Source organism: Petaurus breviceps, unplaced genomic scaffold (assembly GCF_028583685.1).
Source record: "Petaurus breviceps papuanus isolate PSGF00001 unplaced genomic scaffold, PetGlider_PUasm1.0 90594, whole genome shotgun sequence".
Classification (NCBI taxonomy): Eukaryota; Metazoa; Chordata; class Mammalia; order Diprotodontia; family Petauridae; genus Petaurus; species Petaurus breviceps.
Genome location: NW_027187281.1, coordinates 4,189,905 through 4,215,898, shown reverse-complemented (window position 1 = coordinate 4,215,898; position 25,994 = coordinate 4,189,905). Strand labels below are relative to the sequence as shown.

Sequence of the window (25,994 nt, the reverse complement as noted above, 5' to 3'; positions counted from 1 at the left end):
GGCTCTACTAGTGCGCCAGTGGAGGGCACAACACCCGCGCGAGCCGCTAGGGACGCGATTGGTGAGAACCGTAAACGTCACTTCCGGAGGTGCTGCCTCCAATGGCACCGTAAGCATGGATCCGGGCACCAGCAAAGAATCAGGCCGACTGCGGAGGCGGCCGGGGGTCGGTGTCGGGGTGGTGATTACGAGCTCCAAGCACCCTCAATGCGTTCTGCTGGGGAAAAGGAAAGGGTCCGTTGGAGCCGGCACTTTCCAGCTCCCCGGGGGTCACTTGGAATTCGGGTGAGTTGCTTCCGGCGAGTTTCTCCCGACGCGCTGTTTCCGGCGCGGGTATTACAACTTACTCTGACGTCAGCGCCTCGCGCTGAGAGGAGTGAGGGCTGGGCGGGGTTAGGCTGACAGCTGTTGGGGGAGCTTGAAAGTTCTAAGGGAGTTTGGTTTTCATTCACTAACCAGTTAATGTAAAGAGTCGTTCTTCCCAACTTGGTAGCGTTATTTGAATTCCCACTGCAGATTTCCACTGGGCTAGAATAATTTACCGTATTGGGTTGCAGTTCGGTCGTTTCAGTTGTGTCCTAGTTCTTCGGGATGGTTTTCCATTTCTTTCTCGAGGCCATTCTACACACGAGGGAACTGAGGCAAATAGGGATAAGTGACTTGCCTAGGGTCACACAGTTCGTGTCGGAGGTCTGATGTGAGCTCAGGTTTTCCTTATTCTAGGCCCGGCGGCGCTCTATCCACTGCACCACCTCACTGCCCTGCCTGTAGGTAAAAGCTGTATAAATGTTAACTATTATCAGTTATTATTATTAATTGCTTGGCACATAGTAAGCACGTGTTAGCTATTATTCTTAATTGTAAAGCAGTAAATACAATGCCTAGCACATATTAAGTATTATAATATAGTATAAGTAATTCATTAATAGCATTACTAATAATTTAATATCTTAACTATATACAAATAACTAATTATAACTAATATTACTGATACAACGAATGTATTAATAATATAGTATATATTAGTAATTAGTAATAGAGTATATAAGGATTATTAATTTTTTTTCTTTTACTTTTTGGAGGGGGGAAGGCAGGGCAACTGGGGTTAAGTGACTTATCCAAGGTCACACAGCTAGTAAGTGTTAAGTGTCTGAGGCCGGATTTGAACTCAGGTCTTCCTGACTCCAGGGCCAGTACTCTATTCACTGCGCCATCTAGCCACCCCATATGTGAGTATTAATGATTTTAAAAAGATGATGCCTGACATCATGTTGTTCGATCCTTGTTGAAATTTTCCTGGTGCTATTTCCTTCTTTAAAGGCAAACAGGTTAAGTGACTTGCCCAGGGTCTCACAGCTACAAAGCACCTGAGCTCAAATTTGAACTCAGGACTTTCCAACTCTGGGCCAAATGTTCTATCCACTGAGCCACTTACTTTTAGATGTGTTACTCCTGTTGAAATAACTCTGCTTCCTATTGTTAAATGAGATGGATGAAATAAAGCCTCTAAGCCCTATGTTGGCAGCACTATGCCAACCTCTGGAGAGTTATACAATGGGCACAACTGGGAAACACCTTTGAAAGCTGCAAGAACTATGACCCATTCAATGATCCTTCATGATCTGAAGGGCATTTCAGGTATAGTGAGGGGAGCAGAAGGAAGAAGGTGTGGGGCAGGTATTTAGGACAGCAGTCACTTTAGGTAATTATTGGTACTACTCTAGAAGAGAATACTATCAGATATACATAGACAGAGAGGGAGGGTCAAGATTGTAGAGAGCCTTGAATGTGCAGAAGGTAGCCTAGTCATAAGAAAGATGTCTAAATGTACTTTCCTTTGGGAAAGTTAACCTTTGACTTTTGAAGTTTTTCTTAACAGGCTTTCCATCCATTTTTCAGAAAATGGTAAATGAATGAAAAAAAGCATTTACTAAGCTCTTACTACGTGCCAAGAAGTGTGCTAACTTTTGGAGATAGAAATAGATTGAGACAATACCTGCTGTCAGGGAGCTCACACTCTAACTGAAGGAGATAACGTGAAAGAAGGGCCTGGAAGTCTCTAGAGCATATGGGGCCAGGAGGATGTCAAGGCCCAGGGTTTAGGTTACAAGTAATCAGCTAGCCTTTGCTTGAAGGACCTCCAGTGGACACACAGGGACCCATGACCTCCTCAGGCAGCCCATTCCACTTTGGAACAGCTGTCATTGTGAAGAGATTTTTCCTTTAGTTAAGCCTAAGTATGCCTCTCGGTAGCTTCTAGGAATTGCTTCTAGTTCTGCCCTCTGAATCCAAACTAGGAGGTTAAATCACTTCATAACCTATGCCCCTCCTACCTTTCCAGTATTCTTACACCTTCCTCCTCCACATACTCTTTGATCCAGTGGCCTCCTGGTTGTTCCACAAACAAGAGGCTCCACCTCTCAGTTTCAGGCATTCTCTCTGGATGTCACAGGTCAGGAATGCACTCCCTCCTGTATTTTGATCACTGACCTGGATGACTTCCTTTAAGTCCTTGTTAAAATCCCACCTACTGCAAGAAGCCTTCCTCAGAACTTCTAATTCCAATGCCTACTCTCTGTTAATGATCACCTACTTATCCTTTATATAGCTTGCTTTGTATCTGTTTGTTGGCATCTTGGCTCCACCATTAAACTGTAAGCTCCTTGAGGGCAAGAACTGTCTTTTGCCTCTTTTTGTATCACCAGCACTTAGCACAGGACCTGGTGCTTAATAAATGTTGATTGATTGATTACTGAACTTTGGGCTATAGTTTATGTGTAAAGTAAAAGGTTTGTACTGGATGATCTTTCAGTTTCCTTCCAGCTCTAATGTTTATCTCTGACTGATGAACTAAAATTATTTAGTCTCACTCACAAAGAATTAATCCTAATCTCTGTATAGTCAGTTAGGCTGGCCCAGGAATCATTCAATTTAACTTTGCAGTGGACAGTTACAATAATAGAAAGGCGAAGGTGACTTGCTCATTGAGTTGTTTCTGGGTATTGACTTAAATGAATATTGTAAGGTTGATGATTCTAAAAACTTGATTTCTTTTTCAAATTGGACTATTTAAACCAGTTTTAATATAGAAAGCTGTAATAATTTATCACTACCTCCCTAGAGATTGAATCTAGAAGTTAATCAGATGAGCTTTAAAGATGTATAATATTAATAGTGAAGCTATAGAGACCTTTTTGCCAGAAGCAATATCTTCCTTAATTATTAGAGACTAGAGATGAAGATGAATTGTCCACAAAATCTAAGATATATCTGTATGTATAGGTGTGTATATATACATATATGTCTACAGACATATATACATATACATGTGTGTGTATATATACCTATCTATATCTATTTACAGATATATACATGTATACACTAGCATAATGGCTATTCATCAGTGTCCTTTAGGGAACACTACTTGCCTTATCAGATTAATAACATATTTGGTTTACCTCATAGTAAACTCTTAACATGACAAAGGGCATTTTAAAAATAATTAAATATACCTGTAGATCAGCAGGCTTTTATTTAGTGCCTATTGTGTGCTAATCACTCCAGATGCAAGCACAGAAGTGAAAAAAACTCTTACCTAAAGGAGTATGTGGGCTAGTTAGGTAAGACAACATGTATGTATAGAGAGGTATACACAAAATAGAAGATAATTTAATTTTCACTAGCAGCTGACAGGGACAGGGGGATTTGAAAAGGCTTCATATAGTGGCATTGAGCTGAATCTTGAAAGAAGGTAGGGATTCTAAGAGGATGAGAAGGTACACTCCAGCCATGGTGTAATGGGAATGTAAATTTGTAAGATCTTCCCTGCCCCTAGGCTAAAGTGCACCTGGAGCCTGGGGTGGGAGGCTTGTTTTTCAGTAGATACTTCTTGATTGGCCAGTGAGTCAAAAAGGTTGTTACATTCTCTGAGCCAGGAGAAGGCTATATAAGCCCTGATGTGTAGCTTTGTTTGGGGGCTCATTTTGAGAAGTGTTCTGATCTGGTTTCTGGGAAGCCGTTGTCCAGAGGGGCCCCCCCAACCCTTCCCCCCCCCTTTGAAACCCAGATGTTGATTGGGTATGGATGTAATGGTTAGACATTTTGAAATCTGAAATCTGTCTACTTGATCTGTTTCTGTCTTGATAATTCTGTCTGTATATTCTGAAGTTCGGGGTGCTGACCCTTTTCCCCTGAACTAGGTAAACGATATGTGTTTGACTGATTAAAGTAAGCTTGTTAACCCATTTTGAGTTGCTTTCCTTTATCAAAGCAGATCTAAGAACCTGTGTGAGCAGCCACCCTGGGGATGCTGGGGTGCTTGCTGCTACACATGGGTGGGAACCAGTGGCCAGGCATGATAGGAGATCAAGGGTCATGTGTCTGACAAAGGAAGAAGGCCAGTTTGCCTAGACTATAATGTGTGTTAAGGGGAGAAAGTTAGGAAGGGGCAAACTGAGGAGTTTATATTTAATCCTAGAGGTAATTGGTAGCCATTGGGGTTGTTGAGTAGGGGTATGACTTTATGAAAGTCTCTTTGGGTAGCTATGTAGAAGATGGATTGGGAATGGAGAGAGATTTGAGGCAGGGAGAATAGTTGAATGGAATGAATAAATGAAAAATCATTTATTAAGTGCTTTTTATATTGTAAGCATCATAGTAAGTGCTATGGTTACAAGTAGAAAAAAAAAAAAGATCATTCCTGCTCTCAAGGAGTTCACATTAATTGAATGAGACATCATATAAAAGAAAGTTCAGCAATCAGATGGATGGTAATACCCAGATAGACAAAGTAGGTAGAGATGGGGTGAATGGTAGGGCCCTAGTTTACATATAGGAAAACTGAGGCTCAGAGAGGGATAATAAAGATAAATACAGTGGCAGGCCTACCTTTTGAACCCTGATTTTCTGACTTCCAAATCCTGCTTTTCTTTGTTTTATTACACTCTAGAATGGCAGGGGCTTGGTGGGTTTCCTGCTGAATGCATCATTTTGAGGTTTTTGAACCAATTATAATGATTCTTGCTGTACTTTAAAGTTTCTGTTTATTAAAAGTATCTAATGAGTATTCTGTAAATCAAAGTGAACACCGTAGTGTATTTCTATCATCTTTCCAGTGAAAGCTGGGAAGAATGTGCTGAGAGGGAAACCCTGGAAGAAGCTTCTCTTCACCTGAAAAATGTTCGCTTTGCTTCTGTTGTCAATTCTGTCAGTGAGAAGGATGATTACCATTATGTCACCATATTGATGAAAGGAGAAGTGGACATGACTTATGATTCAGAGCCAAAGAACATAGAACCTGAAAAAAATGAAAGTAAGTTGGATTTGTAGTAATCTTCATTCTTTGGGATAAGAATATGAAATGGTGAGCAGAGTATGGGCCTACTTATCTGATTACTCAGTTGTCTTGCTGTCTTTTGCCACTGCTTTAGATACTGTCATGACTATAAACCAGTTATTTCAATCCTTGTCTCAGCTACCTTCTCCTAAAATAAGGATAGCAGTACCTTCCTCTTACAGAGGAGTTGTGACTCAAATAAAGAGTTTCTACTCATTCAGCACTTTATTGTTCACACAGAGTTGTAGTCAGAGTAACATGTAGGGGGTCATGTTTTGTCTGCCTCCTCCTAAATTGAACGGTTACATACCCTGAACTCTAAGGAAGAAAGATTCTATAAACAGGTACTTAACAGACAGGCATTAGCCCAACCATTAGCTTAAGCAGAATTCAATTGTGATTTAAAGTGTGGTAATATATATATATATATATTTTTTTTTTCTTTTTGGAGGGGGAAGGCAGGGCAATTGGGGTTAAGTGACTTGCCCAATGTCACATGGCTAATAAGTGTTAAATGTCTGAGGCCACATTTGAACTCAGGTCGTTCTGATTTCAGGACTGGTGCTCTATTCACTGTGCCACCTAACTGCCCAAGTGTGATTAATATGTTAATGCTGCTAAACTATAGTTTAATAATTTAAATTCAAGTATATTTAAATTTGTAACCTTTCAGTAAAGTTGTATATTTTATTTTTATGGATCTTGAAGTCATGGCAGGAAGAGCCAAGTTCCAAATTTCTTCCAAATCTAAAAACATAAACCCCATTCTTAAAATTAACAGGTGATGAGCTCCTTGCTTCTTTTTGTTTGTTTTTGTTTTTTTTGCCTTTTGGAGGGCAATTGGGGTTAAGTAACTTGCCCAAGGTTACACAGCTAGTTTTTTTGTGTGGGTTAAGTGTCTGAGGCTGGGACCGAGCTCAGGTCCTCCTGACTCTGGGGCTGGCGCTTTATTCACTGTTCCACCTAGCCGCCTGAGCTCCTTGTTTCTGATATCTGTAGGAATCAATGGGTGTTGTCAAATAGGCCTTCACTTCTAGCTCTTAATAGTTTAGCCAGCCTAGAGCACCATCATAGCCTTCTCACTGGTCTCCCTGCCTCAAGCCCCTCCCCACGCCCATTCATTCTCCATCCAGCTGCCAGGATGCCTTTTCTAAATCGAGGGTCTGACCGTGTCACCCCCTGCATCATGAACTTCCAGTCGTTTACCTGTTACCTTTAGGATGGAACAGAAGGTCCTCTGTTTCTCCTTTAAAGTCCTTCACAACCTGGCCCCTTCCTATCTTTCCAGCCTTCTTTCACCTGAATAGGAATAGCAGACAATCTCACCAGCTTAACATTTGCAGGTTTCACTCTGTCTTTTTTGAAAATTGAGACAATTGTTAGTCCTTTTTTTTGGTCTTTTGGAACCTCTTTCATTCTCTAAGATCTTCCAGGGATTGTCAACAAGTGATAGTTGTCTACAGTTGTCTACAAGTGCTAGTTCTCTCCATCCTTCGGCGTGTAATTTGTCTAGACCTTGTGACCTGAACTCATCGAGGTCAGCTATGTTAATAGTCCTCTCCCCTATCTTGCCTTGACGCTGATTGCTACCCATTTGTGTTCTATCCTCTGTAAAGAAGACAGGAGCAAACTAAGACTTCACTAGTTCAGTCTCCTCAGCATCCTATTATCATCATGTCATTTATCCTAAACAGCATTCCTCCTTCTCTTAGATCTTTACATTGCCTGCAACAGAGCTGGGGGGTGGGAATGGGGACACACAAAAAAAGCTTTGTTGTGCTTAACATTCATCACCTGCTTTAGCACATTCTGGCTTTTAGCTCTCAATAGAATTCTTGATGAGTTATTCTATCTTTTTGTATTAATCCTCATTTACTTACTCATATCTATCCTCTATTCACATCTTTTTTAAAAATCTGATAATTGGTCTCTTTAGATAGCTCCTTTATTAATATATCATCATCATAATTCCTTCTTGTGTTTCCCAAAACTCATTCTTAGGAATGTTTCATCAATCTCAGGCTGATTACTACCTGCAAAATAAGGAGCTATTAGAGCTTGCCTTTCTTTGAACCCTTTTATATCTGCTCTCTCAAAATAGAAGGTGCATTTTAGATCATACTTGGGTTTTCAATCTTTTTCTCTCAAAAATTCTGGGGAGTCATTTGTTCCAAGGATTCCTACTATTTCTACTCAGGTAAACCAGTTTGAAATTGGTCAGAATTGGGTCCATGATAGCAGTTTCCCTTGACACTTCTTTCACCTTTGGAAGAATGAAATTATCATTAAGGCAAGCCATGAATGTTTTAGCTACTCTGCTTTTGGCAGAGCTCTAACAAAAGGAGAATTTCAACCATTCAAACATCAAACTTACAATATACCTTTGTGCCAGGTTTGGGATAGTTTTTTAAACTTGGCATCTCATTCCTTCTGTCCAGATGATCTGTATTGTCATTGTAATTCTACTACTGAATCACTGTCTCTCCCTTTTATCCTCAGCTACCATTTTCCTTTCTTTAGGTACTTGATTCCCTTATAGGAGTTTTTATTTGTATTATGCAATGTCACTCCCATCTCTTCCTTTTTAAAAATTCTTTTCTGTTTTATTAAGATCTACCCTTTCAGAGTCAAATTCTAGCCATGATTCGCATCCAGCCAAATCTTGCCTAAACTGAGTTTTTAAAATTTTTCCTTTGATATGAAAAGTGATGTTCTACTGTTCTTCATTTGTGATTAGCCATTTAATTGTTTCCAAGAAATCATTTCCTGTTATTATGGAGATGTCATCATATTATGTTGAGAACAATAGATTATAACCACAAAAATAATAAGAAATGTTTATTTCTATAATTATAAAATTTTAGACCTGAAAAGAACTTTAAGATCATCCACTTCAATTCCCTACATTCACTGATGATGAAGGAAATTGAGGTTTTAATGAAAGTGATGACCTATATTCTAAAAAAATTTTTTGGAATTTTGCTTTGCCATTATTTGAATTAATATTATAAAATATTAAATGCATATAGTCATGTTCTGCTTTTTTACAATAAGATGGGCCCAGTAAAGTTAACTAAAAAAAATCACATGTTCAGCCAGTTTGCTTTAAAAATTATTTCTTTAAGATACTCATGTAAATCAGAAATCTTCTCTGTGCCTTTAAGTGAAATTATGATATCACCATTTCATTTTATTTAGGCATTTTTGAGTGTTCCCTCCAATAACATGTAAACTCACCACCATAAACATCTTTTTCCTCCCAACTGATTTTACTTTTTGTTTGTTTTCTGTTTTCTAGGTTGGGAATGGGTTCCATGGGAAGATTTCCCTCCACTAGATCAGCTTTTCTGGGCTTTGCGATGTTTAAAGGAACAAGGCTACAATCCTTTTAAGGAAGAATTGAATCATCTAGTGGGCTACAGAGGAAATCAATAGAGTGCCTGCCCACAATTCATCTTAGTAAAGAAAGTCATAGAGTCTACAAAAAAAAAAAAACAACCCTCAGATGTTCTAGAAAACAGTGAACCTTCCAATATAAGAGAAGTAGCTTATTTATTCTGGTAGCAGTAAGGAAAGCTACATGAAATTAAAGAGTTGGCCTCAGAGTGGGAAAGACTTGGGCTCAGCCATTTTCAAGTTAGTGGTTGTTTGCCACCTCAGAGTATATACATTACAGAGCCTGTATCTGGGACTGGAAATCCCATGAGGGAACGTCCCACACCTTCCCCCCAACAAGGCAGGTCAGCACATTTTCTGTTATTGTAACTTTGGATATTTGCCAAAACTATGAGAGGCTCACACAGCCAGGAAGTGTTTGTTTGAGGCTACATTTGAACCCAGGTCGAAGTCTCTAAAATGAGAGGATTGGATTAAATAATTTTATGGTCCATTTCAGCTCAGGGTGTGTGGTCTTGTGATCTGATTCATGGAAAACAGTCCCTCCTACCGAGCAGTATATTGAGAACACAGGGAAATGACTTGTCTCAGGAGATTGCTTTTGCAGTTTTAAAATGCAAGTCTAGATTTTGTGATTGTGAGGATAGCAGTTCCTACATGAGACAGGCCTGAGCCATAGACAGAAAGGGACCTTATTTCTCAAATGGGATTTGAGTCTTAAACTAGGAAAGAACTACCAAAAAAAACAACAAGCTTGTGTTTTTCTTTTTTTTCTTTTCCATTTTTATTTTCTTTTTAATTTATGGAATAAAACAACAAAACATGATTGCATATGAAACTGCCAGTCTATTGTATACAACTTGCTATCCTTTTAAAATATAGAATACAGTTATTATATAAATTTCTTTTTTTCTTCCATCCTCCTCCCAACCTAGACAAGGCTTCCATTAGACACTCGTGTGTGTGTGTATACATACGCACTCGGCGCACATGTCTACTTCTATTTATTAGTTCTTTCTCTGGGTACAAATAGTCTTCCTTCATATGTCCTTTGTATTTAATTCAGGTATTTATAGTAGTCAAAATGACTTAGTTTCTCAAAGTTCTTGCCTTTTTTTTTTTTTTTTTTTGCTTTTTGAAGGAGGGAAGGCAGGGCAGTTGGGGTTAAGTGACTTGCCCAAGGTCACACAGCAAGTAAGTGTTAAGTGTCTGAGGCCAGATTTGAACTCAGGTCCTCCTGACTCCAGGGCTGGTCCTGTATTCACTGTGCCACCTAGCCATCCCTCAAAGTTGTTCTTAAAACAATATTGCTTTTTACTGTACTTGGTTCTACTTGTTTCTCTCTTCATTATTTCATGCAAATCTACCTGTTTTCCTAAGATCATCAAATTCATCATTTCTTATAGCATAATAGTATTCCATGATGATCATATACCACAACTTATTCAACCATTACCCAGTTGACTGGAGTCCCTGAAATTCCCAGTTCTTTGCCACTACAAAGAGAGCTACTATAAATATCTTAGAGCATATAGTTCCTTTTCCTTTTTTCCTTAATCATTTCTGAAAATAGACCTAGTAATGGTATTGCTGGGTCAGAAGTTATAGGCAGTTTAAGAATTCTTTGGACATAATTCCAGATTGCTTTCTAAAATGGTTGGGTCACAGTTCCACCAGCAATGAGTCAGTATCCCAATTTTTCCACATTCTCACCAACCATTTGTCACTTTCCCCTTGATCATGTGTTTTTCAAAGTGTGTTCCCTGAAGCCTTGGGGCTCCACAAAGACTATACTGATGGACAAACAGGCCCAGCCAATCCATCTGTTTTTCTGTGTCAGTTTCTCATAAAATGTACATTTAGTCATTGTGGAGAACTGTGGTATTTGAAATAAATCATGGTATTAAAGTGTTAGGTTTTTATTGGAATAGAGTTGATCATTGAATGTGCCTAATAGTTATCTCAATAGTTCATGAAAAATCACTAATGTCTGTTTATTTGTTGTTTTTTTTAATTAGATTTATTTTCACATCAGTTTCCATTTTGGTAATAAAATAAGGATATTTGAAAATATAAGAAGGCAAAAAAAAAAGTAAGCAAAACTTACCTGTTGGTGGAGGGGGAAAAGAGTGTTAAATTTGGAGTCAGTGGAACTCACTTCAAATTCTGGCTCTGTGACTATAAACCCGACCCTAGCCATGTCATGTCACCTCCTCTGGGCCTCAGTTTATTCATCTGTAAAAGGAGGGGATTAGAGTAGAAGTCCCTTGCAGCTCTGAACTCTGACATGAGACACCTCCACAAAAGCAGTAAGAAGTACTACATTCTAAATGGAGATCAAATACAAATAGGACTCTCATTGTCAAACCTTCATCCCCTGCTTTGAACCTTGGGGGCAAGTCACTATACTTCCCTGGTACTCTTTGTCTAAGATGGTTTCTTCATCTGTGAAGTGAGGAAACTGGACTAGATGGCCTCTGAGGTCCCTTTCATTCTAGATACGTGATTCCATAATTGCTTTCTCCAATGTAGTTTCAAGTTCCTCGAGTCTTGCAAAATATTCTTGCACTTAGAAAACAAAATTCAAAATATATGGGTGAAAATATTGTGGAATAATCACAATTAAAGGGAAAATAAAGATTGTGAAGTATTTTATGAGGTGAACTCTTGCATTTAGTGTTGTCCTAATTGTAAAATACTCTAGCAAACAATTCCATCTTTCTCATCAAATATTAGATTTATAATAAAGTTAGTATGAACACATGTTTTTTGTTAGTTTAAGTTAGCTTGGGTTATTTGGTCTCATATAGGATACAACCTCTTCTGTCTCCATGTTTTAACAAAGGCTTTCCTCCAGACTTGGAGACCTCCAAGGTGTGACCTGGTGTAATGGTACTGGGATTTGAAGATCTTCCGTGCCCTTTGTATTGGCAAGCTAACAGGTACTTAGCACTTAGTTTCATAATTGTTCAAATTGTTCAACTTCATAAAAGTTCATAATTGTGTCAGGACCCAGAACTTGTGAATCTCACAGTGGGATGAACTTGCTGATGTAACAGGAAGAGGTGGGGAAGGGAGGAGCTAATACCATATATAAGGAGAGACCCAGGCTGGAGAGGGGAAATATTTGGAGAACAGAATTTGTGGTGGCAGAACTTCTGAGAGCCAGCCAGAACTGCTGAGAACTTCTGCTGAGAACTGCTGGGAGCAGCGTGGAGGCTGAGCAGCTACCATGGGTGAGGAGAGGAGGATCTTTGCCTGAGGGAGCCTGTTTCGTTTTGAAGGCTTGGGAATGTGGGTGTTTGCTGCATTGACCATGTGCACCAACTTCATGGTTACTGTAATGACTTTGACCTGGTTTTGGGACTCAGCTTTCTGGTATTTGAATAAAGGCTTTGATTCTGTCCTTCATGTGGAGAGCCTGTTACATTTTGTGATTCACAACTATACCAGCATATTCATAGCCACTGTGGGTGTTGTGAATATTGCATTGGTGTTACACCTGGCTCCAGCATAATGTTATGAGGTATTGCACATTATTCTCCTGGTACTCTACATTCCAACCAAAAAGAGAACTCCCTGTTGTAGGTCTGGCCTGACTCAGCCTAGTATGATTGTTTATGTTTGGGATTAGAAAAAAAAAACCAAGACATTTGTAAACCATCAAATATTTTTTAAAATGAAGCTTATTTAGTCATATAGCATGGAAAGGAGAATCAACAAGGAAACAATATTGATTCACCTCAGTGCAACTTCCCTGCTTCTGGGTTGGCTTTGTGATCAATAACTTTTATTTTTATTTTTTTTAAAGCAATTGGGGTTAACTAACTTGCTCAAGGTTACATGGCCAGTTATTTTTTGTGTGGGTGCCAAGTATCTGAGGCTGGAACTGATCCCGGGTCTCCCGACGCTAGGGCCGGCACTCTTACTGAACCACCTGGCCACCCCAGTCAATACCTTTTATTTTTATTTTATTTTTTTTAAGCAATCGGGGTTAAGTAACTTGCTCAAGGTTACATGGCCAGTTATTTCTGGGTGTGGTGCTGAGTGTCTGAGCCCGGGATTCGATCTCCAGGTCGTCCCAACACTGGAGCCAGTGCTCTTACTCGCTGAGCCACCTGGCCGCCCCTAAGCAATTGGGGTTAAGTAACTTGCTCAAGGTTACACGGCCAGGTGTTTCTGGGTGGGTGCTAAGTGTCCGAGCCTGGGATTCGATCTCCAGGTCTTCTCAACACTGGAGCCGGTGCTCTTACTTGCTGTGCTACCTGGCCGCCCCCAGTCAATACCTTTTAAAAGAACTATAGCCTGGAGATACTGTCCTCCCATGCCCCAGCCTTGGCAAGGCAAGGTCCTAAAGATTTTCTAAATGACCATTTAAAGGCTTTAGGGCTGCTTGTGTACAGCCCTCATCTAAGGGATGTGAGAAATCTGGTATAGCTAGCATTGGAAAAGTTTAATGGAGATAATGGAGAAAACAAAGACCAGAAATCCCAATTTCCTTTCCTCCCTTTATAAGGTGCTTCTTATCTTGACAATTTTGTCCACGTGGTAGGCAATGACAAATCTTTGCAATTCACTGTGGGTCTCCCAAAGTAAAGTGGTGATTTTTGAGTTGGAGTATCAAACCAAGAACATCAGGGCCACAGAAAAGATAGTTTCCAGCAGACTCACCGATGCTCGTGAGTCAAAGTAATCTGTAGCCAAAGCGACTAAGAGTTCACTACCATCTTGCATACAGCCTGTCCATATGCCAATACAGAGAATCACCCTGTACTGCCACTTACCACTTATTTCTTGGCCCATTATCCAGGGCTTTCCTTTCCTCGGGAGGCCTCTGCTGGGTGATTGGTTGTCCTCATTTTTCAAAGGGGCACCTTAGAAAGCAAGGCACCACTTCTAATTATATCTAAGGCATACTGAGAATCCCAATTACTATGGGATACTATGCTGGCAGAATTGGGGTACATCAACAAAAAGGTTTATATTGCACTTGACTTTGCTGTTGCGCAATTCCATCCTTGACACCTGTAGCGCTGTTACTCTCTGAGACCTGTGTCACTCCCTCACACCTCTGCTCTGCCATCCCAAGCAAGGCATGTCTGGCCACTGCTGCAGACGGAGTGATACACACCGCCCCTCCCCCCTCCCCCCCTCCCCCAGTGTTTGTCAGGTCAATTCACTGCTACAGCCAGTCCTGTCGCCCTACCCTACACCAGGATCTGCACTTGGATCCACTCTATAGGGACCCTCTCCTACAGAAGCCCCAGAGGTCTGGTAACACCAGAGAAAGTTGAAACCATTTCACTTTTTAAACTGATGTAACCTAACCCTGTACTTGGCAACTCAATGTTAGTGCATCTGGCACATTTCTTCAGCTCTGATTTCATAAGTCTCTAGGTCCTTGGAGGTGATAAAGCATTATTCTTTTGTGGAAATACACTCACTTAGGCTTCAGTTATGTTATAAGGAATTGGAATTTATCATTTCAGCATTCTAGTCTGGAAACCTTTTAATATTTTGATCAAAAGTTCAATCAATGTTTAGAAACAAGTCAAAATCCAGGGAGGACCAATGGTCTCTCTCAAAACAGAATTAGTGGCAACCAGATAAAACACAAGGGACCTCCTTTTAATCAATTAAGAGCTGTACCTTTTTCTCTACCCTTGACCTGAATGAATAGGTTTAGGAAAATGATCCTGTAGGGTGTTGTAGAGATAACTTGAGTCGTTTCTTAAGCCAGCTCTAAACTGACACACTAGCCTGAGGAAGGGTGATGTGTAATCGTGGTCCAGGCGAGATCATCAATGCAATCCGTTTATTGATACCATGATCAAGGTTTTTATACAGTAATGAAACAAAGAAGGTAATTACAGGTCACTTAGTTTTCTAATACTGCTTTGTTCAATTTCAAGATGCCAGATGGTGATGTCAAGTTAGGCCTTGACAATAATCATGGCCTTGATGAGTTCCAAGCCATATGAATAGTATCTAAGAATGTATAAAAATCATGAAAAGGCAGCTAACATCTTCTGCCCAGAATCCCAGAACAGGGCACAGCCCTGGATCTCAGGATATCAGGCAGGCTCTGATTTACAGCTGCATCAATGGGAAAACCTGTGCCAGCCATGTGGAATGGCAACAACACTAAGAAAATCTGGAGCTAACTATTAAGGACCAGCCTGATTCCTGGATCAGATGTTTTGGCTCCCTTCAGGGTGTGCCTAAATTGCAATTGTTTTATATTCGAATCCCGTGCCAATTTCCTCAACTCTAAAGCAAGGGTGTGGCTTAAATGGTCTCTGGGAATTTACTTCCACCTTTAAAACCAAAGATCCTATTAAATTACTAAAACATTCTAATGCAAACCATACCCAAGTTTTATCTTCCTTCAGAATTTTATGTCTCTTGAACCCTGTAAATATTGTAAACAGAAAGTGGTTTGGGTCAAAAGGATCTTCAACTAGCAGGGGTAATACTGCCCTTTTCATTTTTACCTAAGCATTGGGATTGGGCATACAGGTGGTGCTAAAAGATAGAGGGCCAAACCTGAAGTAAGGTTGTTCATCTTCCTGAGTTCAAAGTTGGCCTCAGACACTCACTAGTTGTGTGACCCTGGGCAAGTCATTTAACTGTTTCCCTCAGAAGCTGATATGAAAAATGAGCTGGAGAAGGAAATGGCAAAACACTCCAGTATCTTCACCAAGAAAACTGCAAATGGGGTCAGGAAGAGTTGGACGCAACTAAATCAACACAACAACAAGAGATGCTTAGATTTATTTAATATTTTTTACTGATTTGTGCCAAACAAAGTAATGAGTTTTTCTTCTACACTTAAGTGCCTCCCCTAGAAATTTACATCAAAGAATTTCAACAAAGTCCTTGTGGCACAATTGCCAATTGTGCCGCCCCCCTCCCCACCAGTGCCATATGAAAAAAAAAAATCACAAGCAGTCCATTTAGTAGTTTTTAGACAATCCCAAAATTCAAGTCAGAGAAGTAAACAAACCCAACTACCATTGTCAGTGGGTTAGGAGATCACTACTACTCTTAAGTACAAAAACTGTGAAAATTACAAATGAGTTTACAGCATTCACTGGGACATCATTCTTAAAAGGTGCTGAGGGCACATTCACATCTGTCTAGTTGCTGAACATCCACAAAATGCTCCTTAATCCTCCTGGGTCAATTAGGAATGCCTCACAGTATGCAGTACTGCCAGAATCATGGAAGCCACCTGGGAATCACACTTCTGCTACAAGCTCATCCAATCCAATCCTAATGACTATGGCAACTTTGTCTGCAGTGAAATTTAACAAACAGATAAACTGAGGCAATTATTTAAGCAAGATATAATTTATTAATAGGGGCATGCAACCAGATAATAAATGGGTCCATGGTCTGCCTCCACTTTGCCAAAGACCTGGAGTGAAGGCCAACAGGGCCTTTTAAACCTAGCATATCTTGCTTCTGATTGGCCTGGCAGTACTTTATTGGGACCTCCCCTGGCAAATGCAAAGCTATCCAGATGGGCAGACATTTTAATGCAGAGGTAGACTTTTCACTTCCTCCCTATTACTTCATCACTGGGGGGCAGGACTAATCTTCAGGTGAGAGGAAAGTGGGCTGGCCTTCAGACATAGCTCATTATGTCCCTCTCTTAACACTTAAGGAATGCTAGTTACTTTATGAGACCCAGTTGCCTCCAGAAATCTTGGTCAGAAAAACAAAAATCATTTCAATCAAGTTCATTCCCCAGTTTGGTCTCCTCCATACAGACCAAGTCACCCCTACCTTTGATTAGAAAGGATAAGAGACTTGTCCCCTGGAGAGGGCCTAGCTCAAAGCCCTTTCCTCAGGGTAATGATTTCAGAAGTAGGGTGTGACAAAATGAAGAAAAGAATGGATAACAGAGTATTATTATTATTATTTTGCTTTTTGGAGGGCAATTGGGGTTAAGTAACTTGCCCAAGGTCACACTGCTAGTTTTTTTTGTTTTGTTTTGTTTTTGTGTGTTAAGTGTTTGAGGCCGGATCCGAACTCAGGTCCTCCTGACTTCGGGGCCGGTGCTCTACTCACTGTGCCACCTAGCTGCCCCAACAGAGTAGTATTATTAAATAATACAGCATAATATTAATTTTCCTCATATTTGTAGGGCAGGTCTGACAGGCTAATCTGGTGGTTCAAATTTGGGATTGGAACAAAGTAAGACATTCTCCAGACCATCTAAGAATTAACCAAAGGAAGTTTAGTTAGCCATAGCATGGAAAGAATATTCAGCAAGGATATGGCATTAATTTACTTGAGTGCAGCTTCCCTGTTTTGGGTCAGTCATGGTGGACTAAAAGTCAGAAACCTGAGGAAGAAGCTCCTGACTCCTGGTATGCTGACTTTTGTATTTAGGCCACCAGGTGTCTTGTCTACAAGTACAGTTTCAATACTTTTAAGGAAAAACTAACCTCACTTGCACGGATCAGGGCCCTAGGAGATATTGCTCCTACATTTGATCTCCTGTTTGTACACTTTTGCACAAGCCATTTATTCCTCCTCCTAACCTGTCCATGCCTACAATGCAGCAATACTCCTTTCTTGGTACAAAATTATGATCAATGTTCAGAATAAGATATATTCCACCAGAAATAATTTCCCATCTTTCATTAAAAGCACTGTTAATACTTTTAAATGTCCAATGGTGAGTTTATTTACAAAAAACACTTACGATAATTACACATTACACTTCATTACTGTACCCTTGAGATAGTAATGAAATACAATTTTCAAGCAAAAGACAGTAAGTAAACTTTGCTTTCAAATGAGATGTTTGGTTATATCTTTAAAACATGTAACATGTTCACAGTTCTATGAGACAGTAGAGCTGTTAGCAAAACACCTAAGTGTCATTCATTTTTCTACAGCCTCCTATCCAGTTACATTAGTCCAATATAACTGGAACAGGCCTGGAAAAGACAGCTCCTAAGGCATATCCTTCAGAAAACTGAAAAATTTACTCCAATAATAAAAGTTACACCAACCACTTTAATAAATACTGTGTTCTGTGGGTTGGATCTGAAACATGATTTTGATTATGAAAACAAAGTCCACGGAGGTACTGAACATTTACACAATAGACAACTGTTACACGTTTTTGGTTCTGCATGCTTGTTTCAGTATTTCTGTGATCAGATGTAGTACATTTTTCTCTGGCAGGGCTCTTAATCAGAGTCACTGCTGCTACTTGAGGAGTCTGTTGACATGACTTCCACATCATCTTCATTTTCCTTATTGTGCCCAGGTGGCTCCAACATGAAGTCATTGCTGTGATTTGGAGGCAACATGTTAACTGACATATCATTTGACTGCCATGGGTACTGTGGAGCAAGAACATCTGGGAAAAAAAAAAAGATCATTTTAATCCAATTTGTCTATCTCCTTTTTAACAGGAAAAACTATCTGTAAATAAAAGAAAAAACAAACTTAAAAACCTGACAGAAATATAAAAAAAATCTAATGTTTGTAAGTGTTTATAAGATAACATTTCTATTTTATTAGCTGGGAGTATGTTATCCAAGCAGCTAGGTGGCATAGTAAAAAGAGTGCTGGATGTGGAGTTAGGAAGACTCATCTTTCTGAATTCAAATCCAGCCTCAGGCACTGTCACTTAACCCTGTCTGCTTCACTTCCTCACCTGTAAAATAAGCTGGAGAGGGGAGGTTAGCTGGCACAGTGAATAAAGCACTGGCCCTGGAGTCAGGAGGCCCTGAGTTCAAATCTAACCTCACATACTTAACACTAGCCATGTGACCTTGGACAAGTCACTTAACTCCAACAGCCCTGTCCTCCCCCCTCCAAAAAAAAAAGCAAAAAGGAAAAATGAGCTAGAGAAGAAAATGACAAACCATTCTAGTATCTTTGCCAAGAAAACCCAAAATAGGGTCATGAAGAGTCAGACATGACTGAAATAACCGGACAACATAAAATGCTGTCCAGAGAGATGTGGCAGATAAAAAAAATTCACATCGTAAATCCACACTTTTATGAAAATATTATGCTTGACATTCAGCTAAAATAAAGATTTAAAAAATAAATTCCAAATGTTTAAATAGAGATCAAATGTTTCTAATACAATAAAATGTCAAAAATTGGGTAGGTCACTGTAATTATTTAGAAAATAGAGGTGGCAATGAAAGGAGTTGCTTTTCTGGATATACTTCTCTAATCAAGAAGAAAGAGTCAATTGACAACATGGAGGTGGCATTGGACCTTGGAAGAACGTGATCAAATCACCTTGGAGCTGGTAATCATAAGAAAAGGGAATGTACAAAAACATGAAGAAAGAAGATTTAAAGATGCAGAGGGAAAAAAAAAGGCATATTCCTATGGTTAGATAATCTACAAGGGAATTTGACTTTGAAAGAATGGGAGAATTTAAAAATGAATTTATGATTACAATTGCTAACTTACTCAACAAAAGAGATGTCAAGAAACCAACTGTAGCTCTCCAAACTGAGATTAAAAACTGTAAGTGTATATCAAAGATGGACTGAAAATAACTGAGGTTTAGTAGAGTGATAGATGTGTAATAAGAGCTATTATAATGGAGGGAAAGGGGGGAGTGCGGGTGGCAGGCAAAGCTTAAACCTTACCCTTATCAAAACTGGCTCAAAGTGGGAATAACATACACGGTTGGATATAAAAATCTATCTTACCCTACAAGGAAGTAAAAAGGGATGGAAATAACAGAAGAGGGAGAGGGGACTGATAAAAGGGAGATTATACTGGGGAAAGTAGTGATCAGAAGTAAAACACCTATGAGTAGGGAAAGGGTGGGGCGTAGGAAAGGGGGAGATAAGCAAAAAACAGCACAGAGGGAAATACAGTTATCATTAACTATAATTGTAAATGGGATGAATTCACCTATAAAACCAAAGCAGATAGCAGAATGGATTAAAAACCAGAATCCTATAACATGTTGTTTATAAGAAATACATTTAAAGCAGAGAAGATACACACAGGGTAAAGGCAAGGGACTGGAGCAGAATCTACTATGCTTCAGCTGAAGCAAAGAAAGCAGGGGTAGCAATCATGATCTCAGACAAAACAAAAGCAAAAATAGATCTAATGAAAAGTGATAAAGAAGGAAATTTATATCTTTCTAAAAGATACTATAGACAATCAAATCATATCAATACTAAACATATATGCACCAAATGGTATAGCATCTAAATTTCTAAATAAGTTTATAATAAAACTATACTAATTGGAGACCTCAACTTTCCCCTCTCAGAAGGAGGCAAATAAAATTCTTGAAAAATGAGATATGATAGACCTCTGGAGAAAACTGAATGGGGAAAGAAAGAAATATACCTTTTTTCTCAATGGTACATGACACCTACAAAAAAACTGACCATGTAGTAAGACATTAAAACCTCACAACCAAATGCAGAAAAGCAGAAATACTAAATGCATCCTTTTCAGATCATAATGCAATAAAATTACATTCAAAAATGGACAATAGAAAGAAAGATTAAAAATTAATCGGAAATTAAATAATCAAATCCTAAAAAGCAAATGGGTCAAAGAACAAATCACAGAAACAATTAATAATTTCATTGAAGAGAAAGACAACAATGAGACAACATGCCAGAATTTATGGGATGCAGCCAAAGCAGTGCTTAGGGGAAAATTTATATCTCTAATTGCTTACATCAATAAAACTGAGAAAAAGGAGATCAATGAATTGGGCATGGAGCTAAAAAAACTAGAAAAAGAATAAATTAAAAATCCCCAGTTAAACAAATTAGAAATCCTGAAAATCAAAGGAGAAATTAATAAAATTGAAAGTAAGAAAAGCACTGAACTAATAAATAAAACTAGAAGCTGGTTTTATGGGGAAAACCCCCCCAATAAAATAGATAAACCATTGGTTAATTTGATTAATAAAAGGAAAGAAGAAAACCAAATTACTTGAATCAAAGTGAGAGGGGTGAATTGACTACCAGCAAAGAGGAATTTAAGACAATCGTGAGGAACTATTTTGCCCAATTATATGCCAATAAATTTGACAATCTGAAATGGATGAATATCTATGAATATATAAATTACCCAGATTAACAGAAAAAGAAATAAAATATTTAAATAACCCAATCTTAGAAAAAGAAATTGAACAAGCCATCAAGGAACTTCCTAAAAAAAAAAATAAAATCCCTAGAACCAAAATGAATTCTATCAAACATTTAAAGAATAATTCACCCTAATACTATATAAACTATTTGGGAAAATTGGCAGAGGTATCTTACCAAATTTCTTTTACTATACAAATATTGTGCTGATACCCAAAACAGAAAAAGAAAATTATAGACCAATTTCCCTAGTGAATACCGATGCAAAAATTTTAAATAAAATACTATCAAAGAGATTATAGCAATATATCACAAGGATCATATATTATGACCAGGTAGGATTTATACCAGGAATGCAGGGCTGGTTCAGATAAGGAAAACTATCTGCATAGTTGACCATATCAATAACAAAACCAACAGAATTATATGATTATCTCAAAAAAAGCAGAAAAAGCCTTTGACAAATACAGTGCCCATTCCTATTAAAAACATTAGAGAGCCTAAGAATAAATGTAACTTACCTTAAAATGATAAGTAATATTTATCTGAAACTATCAATAAATATTGTCTGTGTAATGGGGATAAGCTAGAAGCATTCTCAATACAATCAGGGGTGAAGCAAGGATGCCCTTTATCACCTATATTATTTAATACAGTATTAGAAGTGTCAGTTATAGCAGTAAGAGAAGAAAAAGAACTGAAAGGCACTGGAATAGGCAACGAGGAAACAAAACTATCACTCTGCAAATGATATGATGTTATACTTAGAAAATCCTAGAGAATCAACTACTATTTGAAATTATTAACAACTCTGGCAAAGTTACAGGATATAAAATAAACCCACATAAATCATTAGCATTTCTATACAGAAATTATCAAACATAATCTAGCAGCAAGAGACAGAAAGAGAAATTCCATTAAAATAAATGTAGACAATATAAAATACCTGGGAGTCTACCTGCCAAAACAAATTTAGGAACTATATGAACACAACTATAAAATATTTTTCACACAAAGAAAGTCATATCTAAATTGGAAAAATATTAATTGCTCATGGGTAGGCTGAGCCAATATGATAAAAACTACAATTCTATCTAAATTAATCTATTTATTCAGTGTCATACCAATCAAACTATGAAAAATTATTTTATAAAGCTAGAAAAAATAATAACAAAATTCATCTAGAAGAACAAAAGCTCAAGGAAAACAAGGGAATCAATGAAAAAAATGCATAGCCATATCAGATCTCAAACTGTATTAAAAAGCATTAATTATCAAAACAGTATGGTACTGGCTAAGAAACAGTGGTAGATCAGTGGAATGTATGAAGTACAAATTACATTGTAGTAAATGACCATAGTAATCTATTATAAAATAAATCCACAGATCTAAGCTTTTGGAACAAAAACTCATTATTTGACAATAACTGCTGGGAAAACTGGAAAAGCAGTATGGCAGAAACTAGGTACAGACCAACATGTCACACAATATACCAAGATAAGGTCAAAATGGGTACATGATTTACAAATAAAGGGTGATATTCAAAGGGCCTGGAATAGGATATTCCAGAGGGTGGAGGAGCTGAGATTAAAACCAAGAATCACCTACCCAGCAAAACTGAGTATCATCTTCCAGGGGAATGAAAATAGTTGAAGGGAATAGAAAAAAAAAAAAAAATATATATATGTATATGTATATGATATATATGTCTACATCAGAGGGTATTACGGGCGTATGAATACATGTGTGGATGTGTGTATATATGCTTACAGGTATACACAGATAGAGGGCACAGGACCAATTTAATAGGAAGAGATGATACTTAAAAGGGGGAATTAAGAGGCGAGAGAGGAATATAATGAGAGGAGATGGGGAGAGACAGAATGGAGTAAACTATCTCATAAAGAAGAGGCAAGGGAAAAAGGTTACAATGGAGGGGAAGAATAGGAAGGCAAAAGGAAATGGATCAACCTTATTCTCACTGAATTTGGCTTGGGGAGGGAAGGAAATACACACTAAATAGGGTATCTCACCCTACAGGAGAGTAGGGGGAAGGGGATGAGAAGGGGGATGATGGAGGAGGGCAGGCTGGGGGGAGAGAAGTTGGAAGCACTCACTTTTGAAAAGGGACAGGATCAAAGTAGAGATTAGAACAAGGGTGTGGCAGGATAGGAGGGAGGGAAATATAGTCTGTCTTTTACAATATATCTACTATATTTATGTTTTGCATTAGCTACTCATGTACAATCTATACTGAATTGCTTATCTTCCCAGTAAGGGTGGGTGACAGGGGAGGAAGGGAATGAATCTGGAATTCAAAGTTTTAAAATCATATATACGTATATAATATTATTAATACTATCTTACATTACCATATTATTAATACTATCTTTGGGAAAGAAGATATACAGGCACTGGGGCATAGAGATCCACCATGCCCTACTGGAAAAGTCTAAGGGGGTACGGGAGAAGATATGGGAGAGAGCAGATTGGAGGAGGGGATATCCTGTGGGACTAGTATTTTGGGGTGGTGGGTAGGGGAGAAACAGGGAGAAAATTTGTAACTCAAAATCTGGAGAAATTAATGATGTAAATCAGAAGTTAATAAAGCTTTCAAAAAATGAAAAAGAAAAAAACAAAGGGTGATACCACAAGCAAATTAAGAGAGCATGGAATAGTTTATTTGTCAGATTTATAGATAAGAGAAGAACTGAGGACCAAAGAAGATACAGAGATCATTATAAAATGCAAAATAGATAATTTGATTATATAAAATTAAAAAGTTTTTGCACAAACAAAACCAATGCAACCAAAATTATAAGGAAAGCAGAAAACTGAGGGAAAATTTTGCAACAAGTATCTCTGATAAAGGCCAAATTTCTCATATATATATATATATATATATATGTATGTATAGAAAGAGTGACCTGAGTCAAATTTATAAAAATTCAAGTCATCCCCCAATTGATAAATGGTCAAAGGCTATGAACAGGCATTTTGTAGATGAAGAAATAAAAGCTATCTACAGTCATATGAAAAAATCCTCTAAATCACTACTGATTAGAGAAATGCAAATTAAAACTCCTGAAGTACACCTCATACCTATAAGAGTGGCTAATATGCCAAAAAAGTAAAATGTTGGATATTGCAAGGGACGTAGGAAAACTGGGACACTAATGTACTGTCGCTGGAGTTGTGAACTGATCCAACCATTCTGAAGAGCAATCTGGAATTATGCCTTAAGGGCTCTAAAACTGTGCATACCCTTTGATCCAGCAAAGCCACCACTAGGTCTATATCCCAAAGACATTCCAAAAAAAAAAAGGGAAAAGGACTTATTTGTACAAAAAAGTTTATAGCAGCTCTTTTTGTACTGTCTAAGAATTAGAAATCAAAGATGCCCATCAACTGAGAAATGGCTCAACAAGATGTGAAATGTGAAATGTTTGTAAAGGAATATTATTGTAACAAGCAGGATGATTTCAAAAAAACCTGGAAAGACTTACATGAACTGATACATAATTAAGTGAACAGAGCCAGGAGTACTTTTTATACACAGTAACAGAAATACTGTTCAATGAAGAACTCTGTATGACTTAGCTATTCTCAGCAATACAATGATCCAAGACAATCCCAAAGGACTAATGATAAACCATACTATTGGCTTCCAGAGAAAGAACTGATTACACTGATTGACAGACTGAAGCATACTTATTTTCAACTTTCATTTTTTCCTCTAATTTGAATCTTCTTGTACGAAATGACTAATATAGAAATGTTTTACATAATTGTATAACCTATATAAAATAACCATTACTATCTCAGAGAGAAGAGAGGAGGGAGAGAGAAATACAACTTGGAGCTTAAAACTTTAAATAAAAATGTTAAAAAATTGGAAAAAAATTTCAACAATGAATATTACCTGGCAACCTGCCTGCTGCAAGTGCATCCCCTGGCAAATGGCCATTCACACCATTAGTGGATGGATTATTCATCTGACCCAACAATCCGCTTCTCATCTCTAAATCAGTTGGGTATGGTCTCCGTGGATCCCCTTAAAATAAAAGTTTTTATCTTAATATTAATAAAAAACAAATATCATATACCTTGTTTTACTTAGAAAAGCACTCACATGAACCAATCCAACTTTTCTGAACAGCAATTTGGAACTATGCCCAAAGGGCTATGTAACTGTGCATACCCTTTGATCCAGTAATACCACTGCTAGGTCTATATCCCAAAGAAATACCAAAAAAGGGAAAAGGAACAATTTGCACAAAAATATTTATAACAGCTCTTTTTGTGATGGCAAAGAACTGGAAATTGAGGGGATGCCCATCAACTGGGGAATAGCTGAAGAAGTTACGGTATATGAATGTAATAGAATACAACTGTTCTAAGAAATGATGAACAGGTGGATTTCAGAAAAACCTGGAAACTTACATGAACTGATGCTGAGTGAAGTAAGCAGAATTAGGAGAACATCAAACACAGTAACAGCAACATTGTGTGACGAACTACTATGATATAGACTTAGTTCTTCTGAGCAATACAATGATCCAAGACAATCCCAAAGACTAATGATCCATACTATCAGCTTCCAGAGAAAGAAGTGATATTGAATAGATATAGAATGAAGCATGTTATTTTTCACTTTCATTTTTTTTTCCTTTTGAGTCTTCTTATACAAAATGACTAATATGGAAATGTTTTACATAACTGGACAGGTTGTGTTTGTCTTTCATTCTCAAAGAGGACTATGCCAGCAGGGAGAGGATGACATGACTTGCAGTTGACTTTGATTTGAGTGAGGGAGCTGTGCAAGGCCAGTCACCATCCTCACTTTTTCCTCCAGCCATCTGGGACCAGTGGCCAGATATTCATCAGGATGACTGGAGATGGCCCAGGATGCAACAGGAGACAGTGGCCTTTTTAGACTAAGGTCTTTTCAGGTTCTCACTTTGAGTAAGATAACACCCATTCAGTGAACAGGACTCTTTTAAGTAGTTACTCAAGGAATGGCCCCTTTAATAAAAAAAAAATCAAACTGGGAGGGGAAGACTCTCAGGGTTCCTGGCCAAAAGAGAAACAGTTACTATTTAGTATTGTGAACTGGGCTTAAGGCTTGGTTTTTGAGAAAGAAATCT

General features: G+C 38.2%; 2 protein-coding genes across 4 annotated transcripts in view; one reads left to right on the top strand and one right to left on the bottom strand.

Annotated features, from left to right (window-relative positions):
• The first annotated feature begins 109 nt into the window (after positions 1–109).
• On the top strand, positions 110–9,569 carry NUDT15 (nudix hydrolase 15). Its single transcript, XM_069063685.1, has 3 exons — positions 110–285; positions 5,115–5,311; positions 8,634–9,569. The coding sequence occupies exons 1-3, from the start codon at positions 116–118 to the stop codon at positions 8,768–8,770; spliced, it is 504 nt and encodes a 167-aa protein (XP_068919786.1). The 5' UTR covers positions 110–115; the 3' UTR covers positions 8,771–9,569.
• Positions 9,570–15,493: 5,924 nt separating this feature from the next.
• The window catches only part of MED4 (mediator complex subunit 4), a 36,432-nt gene continuing 25,931 nt past the window's right edge, over positions 15,494–25,994 (bottom strand). The window contains exons 6-8 of one of the 3 annotated variants that reach the window (XR_011163482.1): positions 24,770–24,901; positions 16,407–18,113; positions 15,494–15,927 (exon numbers count right to left, since the gene is read on the bottom strand). Coding sequence is in view for 2 of the 3 variants with exons in the window: in XM_069063682.1 (XP_068919783.1) it covers positions 17,941–18,113; positions 24,770–24,901 (305 nt within the window). In the remaining variant the exon portion in view is untranslated. Of the gene's footprint in view, positions 18,114–24,769; positions 24,902–25,994 lie in introns of all 3 variants that reach the window. The other 2 variants (XM_069063684.1, XM_069063682.1) reach the window with 2 other exon arrangements.

Coding starts and splice junctions, on each gene's coding strand:
- NUDT15 (XM_069063685.1), top strand. CDS start 116: ATGGATCCGGGCACCAGCAAAGAATCAGGCCGACTGCGGAGGCGGCCG. Junction 286..5,114: donor GGGGGTCACTTGGAATTCGG/GTGAGTTGCTTC, acceptor TCATCTTTCCAG/TGAAAGCTGGGAAGAATGTG. Junction 5,312..8,633: donor AGAACCTGAAAAAAATGAAA/GTAAGTTGGATT, acceptor TCTGTTTTCTAG/GTTGGGAATGGGTTCCATGG.